The following is a 17,876-nucleotide window of genomic DNA, read 5'->3' as shown; positions in this document are numbered from 1 at the left end:
GTACTCGGAAACTAAACAATGGAAAACAAAATCTAGAAATACTGGGAAACAAAATCAACTTCAACATTATTCTAATTCATTAAAGATGCTTTGTTAATCAGTTTGTTCATGGCTTCTTTAACATCCTTGTTCCTGAGACTGTAGATCAAAGGATTCAACATGGGGATCACTGTGGTGTAAAACACGGCCACCATCTTCCCCTGCTCCACCGACTCCTCTGTGGGACGTCTGAGATACATGAAGATCAGGGTACCATAAAATATGACCACAGCCGTCAGATGGGAGCCACAGGTGGAGAAGGCCTTGCGCCTCCCTTCTGCTGAGTGCATTCTTAGAATGGCAATGAGAATAAATAGATAAGAGATGATCACTACAGTCAGGGAGTATGTGAAGTTGATGCCTGCAAGTATGATCATTGTGTATTCTTTCGCGAAGGTCCCAGCACAGGCCATTTTGATGAGAGGAGGATCTGCACAGTAGAAGTGGTTGATCTCAATTTTCCCACAGAAGTACAAGCCATATGTCCACAAAGTTGCTGCCAGACTGGTCAGAAAACCATATACATAAGGGAAGGAAATCAGGCGGATACAGACGACCCTTGACATCTTGCTGCCATAGAGCAGAGGGTTCCCAATCGCCATGTATCTATCAAAGGCCATCACAGCAAGAATAAAGATTTCTACGTGGACCAGGGCAATAAAGAAAAAGCACTGAACTAGACAACCAGCGTAAGAAATAGTTTTTGTCTTTGATAACAGGTTTTCTAACATCTTAGGGGTGACATTGGAAGAAAACCACACATCCACAAATGACAAATGGCTGAGAAAAAAATACATGGGGCTGCTAAGCTGTGGACTGATCTTAATTAATATAATCATTCCAATATTACCCAACACAGGGATAATATATACCATGAGAAAAATGAAAAAGAAGAGAACTTGCCATTCCTGGCGGCTGGTTAATCCCAACAAAATAAATTCTGTCACATCAGTGAAATTCAGCATTTTGTCAATGAGTCACAAATCTCTGTAAAATGAAATAAATTAAAGAGATGCGTTAATGTAAATAAGTGCTTTCAAAGACAAGAATATATTGTTACAGGTTTATAATGTAGGCAGCAATTGGAAGAATGATTGACAGTTTTGGGGGGATCCAGAAGCATTGTAGGAAGGGATATTGGATAATTTGGAAATTTATTCCCAAAGACATAATATATAACTGGAAAATCTCATTGTCATGAAATTAAGTGACTCCTACCTACAATGATAATTCACAACTTTTCACTAACTCTAGCTAGAACAAAAATTTGCCCCATATAGAAGGGAAAGATACCAGCCAAAAAAAAAGTAGACAGACTCTCTATGACCCCCATTGTGTCCAGCAAATTAAAGAAAATGCAAGGTATGAACTAGTGAATAAATATTTAATAAAAAGTTAAATATACCTAAACTTTCTCAATTTTAGAAAAAACTACCTTAGAATACAGTTATATATAGGCTGCAAAATCTAGTACAAAGTTGTGCAAACTGTTTTTAAAATTTCTGGATTCATCCCTGAGGAGATATTAGAAGCACATGAGCAGACCATCCATGCTGTCTGATACAACAGATCATAATTGCTGCATGTTTGGGGCTGAGTTTCTATGTTTTGTGTAATTTTTAGAGATTAGCACTAGAGGAATTATTATCTGGAGAGTCTGATATGATTATGAGGAACAAACGATGATCCAACATAAACAAATGGCACAAAAGATACCTGGTTGATGATTAACCAGGTTATGAATAACAAAAGGAAAATCAGAAAACCTGGATGTTAGCTCTGACCCAGGGAATGTGAGATTTGCAAAGTCGTAGAGGGTTTAGGACTTCAAGAACACTTATGGGATTTCCACACATGCTAAGGCACAAATGTATTCATAACCTCCCCTCATTGATCACTCTATTCCAAACCAAATTGCCTATTAATGTGGAGTTTTTGATCAGGTCATGTATAAAGCAATATTATGTATTCCAGTTAAATATTTCTGTTTCTGTTGTCACAGTTGATTTGATTATACAATTCAAGTGTTACTTTATGAACGTGAACATGTTTTATTCTTATTTAACTTTGCATCAGGTTTATCTGTTCCTCAATATGATGATAATGATATTGAGGAATTATGATAGTCATAATCATGATGCACATTTTTGTGGATTCATAAATATAAAAATTAATATTAACAATTAACATATAATAAACATTCAAGGAATAATTATTAAATTCACTTCATCTATGGTTTATAGACTAGCTGATCTCTTTTGAAAATTCATCTTCTTTTTCTCGCTTTCATGCACAAGATATATGGAATCATTAAACTATCATTACAAAGAATAAAATGAAATATATGAAACAAGCTACATCTGATGAATGTATTTTTTACCAACCTGAGATTGATGAGAAATACTGCCATTAAGAATCCAGAGTTGGCAGAGAGCAGTGGCAAGCACCCCTAATCCCAGTGATTTGGGAGGCTAAGGTAGGTGGATCACAAGTTCAAATCCTGCTTCAGCAGTTTATCTAGGTCCTAAGCAACTTAGTGAGACCCCGTCCCAAAATAAATCATAAGAAGGGCTGAAGATGTGGCTCAGTGGTTAAGTGCCCCTGGGTTTAATCCCCAGTACTTCCCCACCCCTTTAAAAAAGAAAGAAATTCAGAGTTGAAAAGAAAACACTAAACTACAAAATCACAGAGGTGAGGTCAAACAAAAAGGGAAACTGGAAGTAGTCTACAAGAGAATCTTCTTTTTAAATGTTTGCCTTTGAAAACAATGGAGCAATTAAGAATTTTCGGTTAAGAATGACCCTGGAGAAGTACATCTCTAGAGGAAAAGTCAGCTGATTACATTTTTTAATAATCAATTTGTACAGTATGATTCCCCCAAGTTCCAATAATTCTGTGTGGTCTCTGTTTGCTCTCTGTTTCAACGTTGTGAAATATGACACTGGGTAATGAATAAAGATAATGGATTATCCATCTCACCATTCTGTAGGCTGTGAGATCCAAACTTAAGGAGCTGCATTTGGTGAGGGCCTTCTTGCTGGTAGAGACTCTGCTGAGTACTGAGGCCTCTCTGGGCATCACATGGAAACAGGGGTGCAGATGACAGGAAGCCAAATTGGCTTTATGAAAGCACTGTCCAGATAACCCACAACCCCTTAGTCCATGAGTGAATTAACCCATTCCTGAGGGTTCTGCCAATCATGAATCACTTCTTAAAATACCAACTGCTTCCATGTTGGGAGCTGCTCTGGAAGTACACACCCTTAAGTCTTGAGCAAGAGATTCTGAACAATTATTGTGCCCCACAGTAACTTGAGCTTTACTTCTGCTTGGATAATGAGGCGTGGCTCCAGGAGTAGGCGTCACCCGGTGTGGTTGAGTTACACTCACCTATTTCTTTGTAATCCTTTGCCCTTTTTGGGATAGAATGTTCCATGGAACCTCAGAACTGTCCCCAGATTTTGAAAAGGGACTTCTGTGTTTGTGCTTTCTTCACTGTTTTCTTAGGTTATTGGAATAGTCAGATTTTGTGTACACAGTATTAGGTTGCTAGCTAGAATAGATGATGATATTTCCACTTATTAAATTAAGTTAATTTTTATAAAAAGTTAGTGATGAATTCTTGTCTCAGGTAATATATAAAAATATCTGAATGAATTAAATTAGGAATATTTCAAAAGTGTATGTATTGCATGAACTTTTGTGTGAATCAACATATAGTGTGTCCATATGAGTTAAAATAACACAGGTAATCACTCCAACTTCTGAAATCTTGGTAGTTTAGCATAGTGGAAATTTATTTCTTGATAACACAACAAGTAAATGGGCAAGTTGGTAGGGGGTCATTATAGTGATTCTATGGCCAAACTCTTTACTCATGATTTCACACCATTTTGGGGTCCCTGCAGAGCTCAATTTGCATCTGGTTGGCAGAAAAAATAAGGCATAAAATACAAATGAATCCTGGGAGACTTTCATAGGTAACCCTTCCATACCTGTGCTCAGCCTTCCACTACATGGACAAGGCAAGTGCAAGGGGAGCTGAGAAATATAACTACATTTTTTGTTTGTTTTATTCTACATATAAAAGAAGATGAAATTGGATTTGGAGGCAACATAGCGGACCCCACAACTCACAGCTCTGAATTTGAAAGAGAACCTTTTTTTCATAATATTAACGAAGAAGTTAACAAGGAAAGCTTAGTAAACCTGAGAATATTATCTTTGAAAATACAAGTATGTTATGAATACCATGAAAAGACGTGAAGCTTTAAATAGAAGAGGTTCCAGGTGTTTCAGTGAATCACTCCACTGATGTGATTAACATTTGCAGGGAGGGCAGGTACTAGGAATGGAAACCAAGAAGTTACACATGCTACAGTGGAACTGGGCTACATCTACAACCCATTTTAAATTTTATTTTCAGGCAGGGTCTCGTTGGGTCCAGGCTAGACTGGAAGTTTTGATCTCCTGCCTCATCCTCCCAGGCCATTAGGATTACAGGCATATGCCACTGTGCTCAACTTAACCAACATTTACGGATCACTTTTTATGTGAAGAGATAATGATTGTGGTATTACAAATCAGAAATGATCCTCTTCTCTAAAGGAAGTCACAGTTAGTTCATTAAGTTAAAATTTTAAAATAGAGAGTAATTAAGATAATTACTTCATTTCCCAAAATATGAATTGGCCAACAGAAAAACAAACAATATAAATTCCAATGCCTAAGGTGCATATTGTAGCATTCAAATTCATCAGTACCCAGGCGTATTTAAATTAAGACAATGAGGAATTTTCCACTTTCAAACTGACTAAACTTTACAATCTGTTTTTCAGAACGGATTTCTCTATTTGCTAAATAGAGAAAGAACTCTTGGGGGGATCCAACATGGCGGCCGGCGAGCAAGCAGCATTTTCTATACCTCCGCAGTAACAGGATCAGAGAGACACATAAATACACTTGCATGGGACCTGCTGAAGATCTTCTAACAATATTCCAAGGGAAGGAGACCTGCCGATAACTAGTAAGTCTGTGTGAGGGGTCAGTTTGTCCCAGGCAACTGAATCTCGGCAACGCGGATCAGGGACACAATCCCGCCGGTCACGGCGGCGGCTGATCTGGGCCCTGCAGGGCTGAGTCTGGGATCGGCCTCAGGCGGTTCAGCGCTAGGATCCACACCCCTACCACCCCACCCTCCTCCAGCCGGTTCGGAGCAGCGCGGAGCAGGACACAATCCCGCCAGCCATGGAGGCGGCTGTACTGGGCCCCGCAGGCCTGAGTCTGTGAACGGCCTCTAGCGGTTTGGCGCTAGGACTTTGGCAGCGCTTAGGGCTGAGTTTCAGCTTTGAGACAGAGGAGAGAAGCGGTCCAGTTTGGTTCCAGACACTGGTCGGACCACAGAGGAGGACAGCAGCCGCCATTTCAAAGAGATGATGTAATCATGCCCATGTTCTACTGATCACAGCTCATTCAGTTACGGAAGAGGTGATTTCAGGCTAGTAAATTTCAAAAACACAACAGTTGCACCAAGCAGAAAGAAGCGCGTGCAGTATGAAAAGACAAGGAAAGAAAGGATCACAAGCAATGCAGGTCAACTCAACTTTAGAAGAGGTAATAGCTGCAACAGATGGAATATCAGATAAAGAGTTCAGGATATATATGCTTCAGATGATCTGGAGTCTCAAGGAAGACATGAGACAGCAAAATCAGACAATGAAAGATCACATTGACAAACAAATCCAGGAAGTAAAAGATCAATTTCACAGGGAGATAGAGGTAATAAAAAACAAACAAATAGAAATACTAGAAATGCAGGAAACAATAAACCAACTTAAAAACTCAATTGAGAATACTACCAGCAGAGTGGATCACTTAGAAGATAGAACATCAGACAATGAAGACAGAGTATTTCAACTTGAAAAGAACATAGATAGCTCAGCAAGTCTACTAAGAAACCATGAGCAGAACATTCAAGAGCTATGGGATAATATCAAAAGACCAAACTTAAGAGTCATTGGGATACAGGAAGGCACAGAGCTCCAAACCAAAGGATTAAGCAATCTATTCAGTGAAATAATACAACAAAACTTCCCAGACATGAAGAATGTGACAGAATCCCAAATCCTAGAAGCCTACAGGACGCCGATGGTGCAAAATCATAAGAGATCCACACCTAGACACATTATAATGAAGATGTCCAACATACAGAATAAGGAGAGAATTTTAAAAGCTGCAAGAGAAAGAAAGCAGATTACATTTAGGGGTAAACCAATCAGGATAACAGCTGATCTCTCAACACAGACTCTGAAAGCTAGAAGATCCTGGAATAACATATTTCAAACACTGAAAGAAAATGGGTTCCAACCAAGAATCGTGTATCCGGCGAAATTAAGCTTCAGGATAGAAGATGAATTTAAAACCTTCCATGATAAACAAAAGTTAAAAGAATTCGCAGCTAGAAAGCTTCAAAAAATCCTTGGCAAAACATTACAGGAAGAAGAAATGGAAAATAACATTGAAAACCAACAATGGGAGGTAGGACAGTAAAGGGGGGAAAGTAGTCAAAGAGGATAACAAATCAGGTTTAGTAACATCAATAAACAAATATGGCTGGAAGAACAAATCATATCTCAATAATAACCTTAAATGTTAATGGCTTAAACTCACCAATTAAGAGACACAGGCTAGTAGAATGGATCACAAAACAAGACCCAAGAATATGCTGCCTACAGGAGACGCATCTGATAGGAAAAGATATTCATAGACTGAAGGTGAAAGGGTGGGAAAAATCATACCACTCATATGGACTGCGGAAACAAGCAGGAGTGTCCATACTCATATCTAATAAAATAGATTTCAAGCCAAAGTTAATCAAAAGGGATAAAGAAGGACACTTCATACTGCTCAAGGGAACCATACACCAACAAGACATAACAATCATAAATATATATGCCCCAAACAACGGTGCTGCTATGTTCATCAAGCAAACGCTTCTCAAGTTCAAGAGTCTAATAGACCACCATAAGTAATCATGGGAGATTTTAATACACCTCTCTCACCACTGGACAGATCTTCCAAACAAAAGTTAAATAAGGAAACTATAGAACTCAATAACATAATTAATAACCTAGACTTAATTGACATATATAGACTATACCACCCAACATCAAGTAATTACACTTTTTTCTCAGCAGCACATGGAACCTTCTCAAAAATAGACCATATATTATGTCACAGGGCAACTCTTAGACAATATAAAGGGGTAGAGATAATACCATGCATCTTATCTGATCATAATGGAATGAAACTGAAAATCAATGATAAAAGAAGGAAGGAAAAATCAAGCATCACCTGGAGAATGAACAATAGGTTGCTTAATGATCAATGGGTTCTAGAAGACATTAAGGAGGAAATTAAAAACTTCCTAGAGTCAAATGAAAACACAGACACAACATATCGGAATCTATGGGACACATTGAAAGCAGTTCTAAGAGGAAAATTCATTGCTTGGAGTTCATTCCTCAAAAAAAGAAAAAACCAACAAATAAATGATCTCATACTTCATCTCAAAATCCTAGAAAAAGAAGAGCAAAACAACAGCAAAAGAAGTAGAAGGCAAGAAATAATTAAAATCAGAGCTGAAATTAATGAAATTGAAACAAAAGAAACAATTGAAAAAATCGACAAAACTAAAAGTTGGTTTTTTGAAAAAATAAATAAAATTGACAGACCCTTAGCCATGCTAACGAAGAGAAGAAGAGAGAGAACCCAAATTACTAGCATACGGGATGAAAAAGGCAATATCACAACAGACACTTCAGAAATACAGATGATAATCAGAAATTATTTTGAATCCTTATACTCCAATAAAATAGAAGATAGTGAAGGCATAGATAAATTCCTTAAGTCTTATGATCTGCCCAGATTGAGTCAGGAGGACATAGACAACCTAAACAGACCAATAACAATAGAGGAAATAGAAGAAACCATCAAAAGACTACCAACTAAGAAAAGCCCAGGACCGGATGGGTATACAGCAGAGTTTTACAAAACCTTTAAAGAGGAACTAACACCAATACTTTTCAAGCTATTTCAGGAAATAGAAAAAGAGGGAGAACTTCCAAATTCGTTCTACGAGGCCAACATCACCCTGATTCCGAAACCAGACAAAGACACTTCAAAGAAAGAAAACTACAGACCAATATCTCTAATGAACCTTGATGCAAAAATCCTCAATAAAATTCTGGCGAATCGGATTCAAATACATATCAAAAAAATTATACACCATGATCAAGTAGGATTCATCCCTGGTATGCAAGGTTGGTTCAATATACGGAAATCAATAAATGTTATCCACCACATCAATAGACTTAAAAATAAGAACCATATGATCATCTCGATAGATGAAGAAAAAGCTTTCGACAAAGTACAGCATCCCTTTATGTTCAAAACTCTAGAAAAATTAGGGATAACTGGATCATACCTCAACATTGTAAAAGCAATCTATGATAAGCCACAGGCCAGCATCATTCTGAATGGAGAAAAATTGAAGGCATTCCCTCTAAGATCTGGTACAAGACAGGGATGCCCTCTCTCACCACTTCTGTTCAACATAGTCCTCGAAACACTGGCCAGAGCAATTAGGCAGACGAAAGAAATTAAAGGCATAAAAATAGGAAAAGAAGAACTTAAATTATCACTATTTGCAGATGATATGATTCTATACCTAGCAGACCCAAAAGGGTCTACAAAGAAGCTATTAGAGCTAATAAATGAATTCAGCAAAGTGGCAGGATATAAGATCAACACGCATAAATCAAAGGCATTCCTGTATATCAGCGACAAAGCCTCTGAAACGGAAATGAGGACAACTACTCCATTCACAATATCCCCCCAAAAAATAAAATACTTGGGAATCAACCTAACAAAAGAGGTGAAAGATTTATACAATGAAAATTACAGAACCCTAAAGAAAGACATAGAAGAAGACCTTAGAAGATGGAAAAATATACCCTGCTCATGGATAGGCAGAACTAACATCATCAAAATGGCGATATTACCAAAAGTCCTATATAAGTTCAATGCAATGCCAATCAAAATCCCAACAGCATATCTTGTAGAAATCGATAAAAGAATCATGAAATTCATATGAAATAATAAAAGACCCAGAATAGCAAAAACAATACTAAGCAGGAAGTGTGAATCAGGCGGTATAGCGATACCAGACTTCAAACTATACTACAGAGCAATAGTAACAAAAACAGCATGGTACTGGTACCAAAACAGGTGGGTGGACCAATGGTACAGAATAGAGGACACAGTAACCAATCCACAAAACTACAACTATCTTATTTTTGATAAAGGGGCTAAAAGCATGCAATGGAGGAAGGATAGCATCTTCAACAAATGGTGCTGGGAAAACTGGAAATCCATTTGCACCAAAATGAATCTGAATCCCTATCTCTCGCCGTGCACAAAAGTTAACTCAAAATGGATCAAGGAGCTTGATATTAAATCAGAGACATGGCATCTGATAGAAGAAAAAGTTGGGTATGATCTACACGCTGTGGGATCGGGCTCCAAATTCCTCAATAGGACACCCATAGCGCTAGAGTTAACAAATAGAATCAACAAATGGGACTTACTCAAACTAAAAAGTTTTTTCTCAGCAAAAGAAACAATAAGAGAGATAAACAGGGAGCCTACATCCTGGGAACAAATCTTTACTCCACACACTTCAGATAGAGCCCTAATAACCAGAATATACAAAGAACTCAAAAAATTAGACAATAAGATAACAAATAACCCAATCAATAAATGGGCAAAGGACCTGAACAGACACTTCTCAGAGGAGGACATACAATCAATCAACAAGTACATGAAAAAATGCTCACCATCGCTAGCAGTCAGAGAAATGCAAATCAAAACTACCCTAAGATACCATCTCACTCCAGTAAGACTGGCAGCCATTAGGAAGTCAAACAACAATAAGTGCTGGAGAGGATGCGGGGAAAAGGGCACTCTTGTTCATTGCTGGTGGGACTGCAAATTGGTGCAGCCAATTTGGAAAGCAGTATGGAGATTTCTTGGAAAGCTGGGAATGGAACCACCATTTGACCCAGCTATTCCCCTTCTCGGTCTATTCCCTAAAGCCCTAACAAGAGCATGCTACAGGGACACTGCTACATTGATGTTCATAGCAGCTCAATTCACGATAGCAAGACTGTGGAACCAGCCTAGATGCCCTTCAATAGATGAATGGATAAAAAAAATATGGCATTTATATACTATGGAGTATTATTCTGCATTAAAAAATGACAAAATCATAGAATTTGGAGGGAAATGGATGGCATTAGAGCAGATTATGCTAAGTGAAGCTAGTCAATCTTTAAAATACAAATACCAAATGACTCCTTTGATATAAGGGGAGTAAACAAGGACAGGGTAGGGACGAAGAGCTTGAGAAGAAGATTTACATTAAATAGGGATGAGAGGTGGGAGGGAAAGGGAGTGAGAAGGGAAATTGCATGGAAATGGAAGGCGATCCTCAGGGTTATACAAAATGTCATATAAGAGGAAAGGAGGGGCAAGACAAGATAATACAAATGGAAGAAATGATTTACAGTAGAAGGGGTAGAGAGAGAATAGGGGAGGGGAGGGGAGGGGAGGGGGGATAGTAGAGAATAGGACAGACAGCAGAATACATCAGACACTAGAAAGGCAATATGTCAATCAATGGAAGGGAAACTGATGAGATACAGCAATTTGTATACGGGGTAAAAGCGGGAGTTCATAATCCACGTGAATCAACCGTGTAATATGATGTATTAAGAACTATGTAATGTTATGAACGACCAATAAAAAAAAAAAAAAAAGAGAAAGAACTCTTGGTGAAGAAGGCAGTTTGGAATTATAAATGTGATGAGCATAATATGAGACCAAGATGGTATACTAGGTATCATAAAGCATATGCTAAAATAAGTATTACAAAACAAAAGAAATATTAATTTTATGAGATCACTAATTTGGTATCAAAGAAAATCCCTAAAGTGGAATTTGTACAAAATTCTGATCAAATCAACTAATATGAAAAGAAAAGAGAGATCACACAAGTGTGCACCAAAACACACACACACACACAAATTTATGCAGGTACATTTATATATACACATTTATATATGCATCTGTGCATATTTGTTAAATACACAACTTTTATTTCTTTGTGAAAATCCCACTTCTATATATCCTTATAAATTCCTTGGTTACAAAAGATGAATAGTACCTGCATACTAACAATAAAGGTCACAGACCGAGGACATTTCAGAATCCAATTCAGCTGTTCATGCTAAAAAAAAATTTCGGTGTTTTCCAAATAAAAAAAATTGGAAACTGAGACAACAGTATGGTAAAATGGCAAAGGATAGGATATATTTTTATATGTAAATTAGTATTTGTTAAATGGTACAAGTGAAGGCACTACAAAATTTAATGGAACAGTTTCTTTCTGCTACTAACAAACCCAAAACACCAAACAAAAAACAAAGAACAAAAAAAAGTATTACTGTCTCTCTTCAAAACATTATACAAGCAATTTGCTGAAATCTACTTAGGGAAGCTCACTGCAAATTCCAAAACACAAATGAGGTAGTGTCATTTGAATGGCAGTCATTTTAAAAAGGGAGACTTAAATGGTGTCTTAAGTAGATATTGGAGGATATTAAGGGAGTACTGTATGAATTATTTTATTTAATAAATTAATATGCATTGAAAGTGAAATCACATGTAGCATCCAGCCAATTAACGTTAACCAATGCTGGTTATTCTACACCAGATATTCCATCATCAAGAACATTGTCTCCAAAGATAGCAATGTCTTGGGATGACACCATATTCAGTATAACTGCCACATGAAATCCTGAACCAAGTCCCCTTCTAGGTGCAAGAAAGACCCTAAAGACCTGTTATATTTACTACAGAAGAATTGAAATGGTGGGTTGGTGAATGTCCAAGAATAATAATAATAAAAAACAATGTCCTGAATTAAAAAAAAATGAACCTACTAAATTTGATATTGTGTAGAAGGGAATATCTAGAGAGTATATTTTCACCATTACTGATTTCATGACAGAGAGAGTCCTGTTCACAACTGCTTTCCTCACCTCTGAACCATCATTCTCTTTTTATTTATATTTATTTTAGTTATTGAAAAGATAAATGACCAATTCATCAAAAATTTCTGAAAGAAATAATTTATCTCCACCTGTTAAAATGAGCTATGGACCTCATCCTGCATTTCCAATTTTATTTAGTTAAAAATGCTCTACTGATGGCCTTGTTCATGGCCTCCTTAACATCCTTGTTCCTGAGACTGTAGATCATAGGATTCAACATAGGAATTACTGTGGTGTAGAAAACACCTACCATCTTTCCCTGCTCCACAGACTCCTCTGTTGGGCTTCTGAGATACATGAAGAAGAGAGTTCCATAAAATATGGTGACAGCTGTCAAATGTGATCCACAGGTGGAGAAGGCTTTCTTCCTTCCTTCAGCAGAACGCATTCTCAGGATGGCAATAAGGATAAAAATGTAAGAGACAATGATGACCAGTAAAGAGTAAGAAAAATTGAGACCTGCTAATGTGCGCATGGTGTATTCTTTAATGAAGGTCCCTGCGCAGGCCATTTTGATGAGAGCAGGATCTGCACAGTAGAAGTGGTTGATCTCAATGTTTCCACAGAAGTACAAACCATGGGTCCACAGCGTTGAGATCAGACTGATGAAGAAGCCATACACATAAGGGAAAGAGATCAGCCGGATACAGATGGTTCTTGACATCCTGCTGCCATACAGGAGGGGGTTGCCAATTGCCATGTACCTATCGAAGGCCATCACAGCCAGAATGAAGACTTCCACATCGACAAAAGCAATGAAGAAGAAGCACTGCACTATACAGCCAGCATAGAAAATGGTTTTTGTCTCAGATACTAAATTTTCCAGCATCTTAGGGGTGACATTAGAGGAGAACTACACATCTGCAAAAGATAGGTGACTGAGGAAAAAGTACATGGGGCTGTTGAGCTGAGGACTGATCCTGATTAATATGATCATGCCAATGTTGCCAATCAAGGTGATAATGTAGACCAACAGGAAAACCACAAAGAAAAGGAGTTGTAATTCAGGACGACTAGTTAATCCTAAAAGGATAAATTCTGTTACGTCAGTAAAGTTGAGCATTTCCTTAAATCTGATCCAGAAAGAGTTGCATTTTATCTATTAAAATAAAGAAAAATAAGTAAATGCACAGACGAAATATAATGGTCTTTATTAATATTATCTTTCCTATCCCATTTATTTCCAATGTCTCGCTCTTTTTCTTAATCCTTTTTTTCTTTCTCACATATTTTTCACTAGTATGTATTTCTGTTATACATCCATATAAGAGTTCTTTTTACACAGAATGTAGTTAAAATAAGATAACTCATTGTGCCTCATTTAATTGTCTAGAAACAAATATTTTCAGAAGGAAAATTCTTTATTCTTCCTATCTAAAAGACCAACATTTTATTACTGCACCGGATGTATACATGTGTATATGTTAGTGTTCATTTACTAGATTTATACAGTGCAAAAGGTCTGCTGTGCATTAGAAATTTATTCAAGCCACAGAAAAGAAATACTATCACTTAATTAGAATGTTAAATGGTACCTACATTCAGTCATCTTGCAAACTTGAGATGCTAATTACATAAAGGACTTAATATACCTGTCTAAATGGCTTAACATAATGTCATCACTTTTTTCAGAAAAAAAAAAATCTCTTTAAAATTTCTTTTAGGGGCTGGGGTTTAGTGGTAAAGCACTTGTCTAGGACAGGTGAGGCCCTGGGTTTGATCCTTAGCACTACATACAAACAAACAACAACAAACAAATAAATAAAATAAATGTTAGATTCTTTTTAAAAATTCATTTAATATTTTTTAGGTTAACCTGAAAATATAAGTGGATCCAGGGGTTGCAGCTCAGTAGTAGAGCAACTGTCTGGCATGTAAAAAGTACTGGGTTCAATTCTTAGCACTGTAAAAACAAAAACAAAACAAATATCAACAAGAAAACTGAAGGCTTGCCATCCATGTCAGGGTTGCAAAGAATTCTGATAATAATGCACACAAGCATTACCTCTTCTATAAAATTTATCTTTCTTTGACTTGGGATAATTAACAAAATTTATGCAACTTCTCACTCTCTTTCTCTTGATTAGAATTTTGAGTAACAAAAGAATAATAAAAGACTGTGTGAAGGTCCATATTATGTATCTATAAACAGTTGAGCTTAAATTTATACATTTCCCAAAATATATCAGAAAGACAAGAAAAATATTTTGAGGGGGAAGGAAGGAGCTGTTTTTGGTTTTGGACTATCCAATAAAGATGGCTAGCCCTCTGGATTCTGGATATCTTCTAGTTATCCCAAACAGTATAAATGTTTTGAGCTAATTTTAGGAGCAGTAATTTTCTATGTTCCATTTATTAATGGACCAAGGAATTGATCCAATGATAGCTCTTCATAAAACTACCATGTATTTGCCACGAAAGTACAAATTGGAAAAAATATCATCATTTCCCAGCTGCTCTCTGGTGATGCACATAAGCTGAGAAAGAGACAACAAGATTAACAACTTGGATGTCTCATTTGTTACATTAAAGGATTATATACATTAGGAAAAAACATGGAATATTTTGTTAACCATAAAATTATTGAAAACCTTTGTTCAATTTCAAGCTGCACTCTTTACTAGATATGTGACCTTGGGCTGGTTAATTTATATCCTTTGATACAGTGTCTTCATGGGTACATGGAGATAATCAGAGTATACCTTGGTGTGTTATTATGAGGATTGACTAAGATAATTTGACAGGAAAGGACACACTAATGAAAATCATAAATTGTATATTCTAGTATTGACTCTTTTAACAGTCTTTTTCAGATGAGGCTCAATTTCCCTATTTCTAACAATTAAAAGGTAAGTTGAATCATGCAACTACGACAACACCAAGGACAAAGAGATGTCATTCCTTTAACTGTGATCTTATAAGAGAAACTGAGGGGTAACTCTCTAACACAGCCTTTATACTGCAGGGGGAGCCACATCCTTTTCTTTACCTGCTTTAAGATAATTGCCGCACATTTAGGTGAAAAGCCTGTGTATATCCTCAGTCTACTCTATTCATGCACTCCACAGGAGCAATTTTTTTTACAGCTTCATTTATTTATTCAATGATTAGTAAACCTTATATATTTATAGGGACATTTTTACCTACTCCTTTTTCACTTAAGGTGAATATAGTTGCGCAGAATTTGTTAAAAAAATCATATTTGTTTCAAGCACTTAAATGCTGAGTGTATCAGTAAGTCAGGCCAGATGAGATGTCTTCAGCTCCAAGAAGATCTCAAATTTTAGCATCTGTTTAATGGTAAATTTACACAGGAAAATAGAAGAAGCACAAATTTTTTACATCCTAAAGAAATCCACCTATATCCTCTATAGCTCAGTCTTTGGTAGGATATATGGATACTAAAGAACTACCACCTAGATTATCCAGAATTTCCATGCTTAAAAATGAAAGTTTTGCATCTTGGAAAAACCAGTGGGGCTAGACAAATCCAGAGAGGTGGTCACTCAGGGAAGGGTCAGAGTTCATTATAATTGCCAGTTCTTACAGACTACTTCAGAGTTCTGTTTGTAACACAGCAGATAACTATACAAAATGGAATGCAGACCTATCTTGTCTTTTCATAGAGTCTCGCTATTAATCCACAACCACCTAACATATAGAAGAGAGAAAGAATCTGGTCATCTCTACCAGCATGGGATTATTTATTAACATCTTTTGGACAAGAAGGCTTCTTCATGAGTAACAGGCTTTGAGAACATATTTCTGGTACTGTGCCCGTATTCCTAAATACATAATAGGTTAATTCATTGACTCTCTATGTATGAGACAGAGACAGGAACATTTAAAACAACATTTTTTTGTATTTTCTTATCAATATTTTATCATTCATATTCACTTCCTTTTTTGATTCATAATGATGACTGTATTTGAACACCTGTTCCACCAGTTTCTCCAGAATTATTTTTATTTTTATTGGTTCTTTTTAGTTATGCATAACATTAGGATTCAAAATGAATTATTAAGGCTTGGAATATAATTTATTCCGACTCAGTCCCTAGTATTCCCCTTTTTCACTTTTCTTCTTTCCTCCTTGTTCCCTTCATTGTACTCTACTAATCTTTCTGCTATTTACCTTTAAAACTTTTTAGTGGGTTATTTTTTTTTGTTGACATACATGATGATGAGATTCACTGTGATATGTTCATATCCACACATAGAAAAGTTAGATCAGATTTATTCCATGATTCTTTCCTCTCTCTCCTCCTGAGTTCCCTTCATGTAGTCTCTCTTTCTCCTATTTTGATAAATCCACCTTTCCCTTTCTCTTTATTTTCTCTCTACCTTTTAGTAACAAGAAAATGTCTTTGGTATAGTAACAGAAATACAACTTGTGGTCACCACTGAGTGACACTGTAAGAAATAGATACCTCTTCTTCATTTAGGTAAGATGCTGTCCATTCTGTCAAGATGAATTGCACTTCTTAAACTGGGGCATCAAACCCATTCACAGCAGACTTCCACTGACTATCCTAGCAAAATCTCTCCAATCTCACTTCCTAAAACCATCCAAGGGTATTCTCTTTCAATTCTGAAATACAAGGACAGCAGAAAGATTTGTTGCTGACATTATAAAAACACAGAGACCCTCCTTGAGCATGAACCCACCTGTGTGTGAAGAAGAAATCTTCTTGGAAACATCCCATTTCCCAGCATTAGTAGAGAATTCAGAAGAGTTTATAAAGATTGAGTTTCCCACTGTGGGGCTTTCTCACTGGAGAATATTGACAGAAACTCAAGGCGGCAATTAAATGCAACATATCGCATCATCATTAGTGAAAATTAATCTCAAGGGCAAAATAGCTCTCAGCAGAACTAGATTTTTAAAAGATAAGGTCTATAAAAACTTGAGATTTTGCTTTCTCCCTATTTTAAAAATGTTTTCTCTGAATCTTGGAAAATTGTGAAGCATTTATTTGGGGAGCATCTTGCTTTCCCATATAATAATAATATCAGTATTGGATACATTACTTTTTTTGGCTAGTGGGTGCTGGAGATTGAACCCAAGATGTTTTACCCCTGAGCTACATCTGTAGTCCTTTTATTTATTTACTTATTTTGATTTGTTTTGAGACAGAGGGTCTCACTAAGTTGCTTATCACCTTGATAAATGTCTGACACAACATATATTTGAAATAACCTCTAGCTTACAATAGGAATACACAAAAACATTCATTGTATGGGTGAAGAAATTAGTTTTTTTTTCTTTTTTTCAGTATGAAAGATCTAGTTAAACATGAGAGACTAACAGAGGATACATTTCCCATACACATGTCAGTGATGAACCGTTAATGGGCATCTACTTGTCCAAAATAATCAATATACTTCTTTAAAACCCATCTTAATTCCTAAATTAACATTGATAATGAAGAGAAGAACAATATAACTTTACCTCCACCCATGAGTTCATAGTGGAACAGACTTTCATGGCCAGAGAAAACAAGCTAGAAAATAACTCATTCAAAAACAGTAGCTAAGGAGGTCTTGTTTAAATAGTATCTGAACCAAAAGCCTTTCCTATAGTTTGGGAAAATATCCCCTAAAAGTCCTTGACTTTGTGCCTTGGCCATGGTACAATTTGAAGTTGGTGGGAATTTTAAGAGA

General features: G+C 36.5%; 1 protein-coding gene and 1 pseudogene across 1 annotated transcript; both read right to left on the bottom strand.

Moving 5' to 3' along the window:
* Positions 1 to 71: 71 nt before the first annotated feature.
* LOC113176070 (olfactory receptor 5M3) lies at positions 72 to 1,004 on the bottom strand. Its single transcript, XM_026380454.2, has one exon. The coding sequence runs from the start codon at positions 1,002 to 1,004 to the stop codon at positions 72 to 74; it is 933 nt and encodes a 310-aa protein (XP_026236239.2).
* Positions 1,005 to 12,342: 11,338 nt separating this feature from the next.
* On the bottom strand, positions 12,343 to 13,275 carry LOC113176063 (olfactory receptor 5M3-like; annotated as a pseudogene).
* Positions 13,276 to 17,876: the final 4,601 nt, after the last annotated feature.

Source organism: Urocitellus parryii, chromosome 4, assembly GCF_045843805.1.
Source record: "Urocitellus parryii isolate mUroPar1 chromosome 4, mUroPar1.hap1, whole genome shotgun sequence".
Classification (NCBI taxonomy): domain Eukaryota; kingdom Metazoa; phylum Chordata; class Mammalia; order Rodentia; family Sciuridae; genus Urocitellus; species Urocitellus parryii.
Note: the sequence above shows the minus strand (reverse complement) of the source record. Positions and strands in the feature narration are given on the sequence as shown.

What these genes read in the sequence shown, in the direction of transcription:
- LOC113176070 (XM_026380454.2), bottom strand. Translation starts at nt 1,004, where the DNA reads ATGCTGAATTTCACTGATGTGACAGAATTTATTTTGTTGGGATTAACC.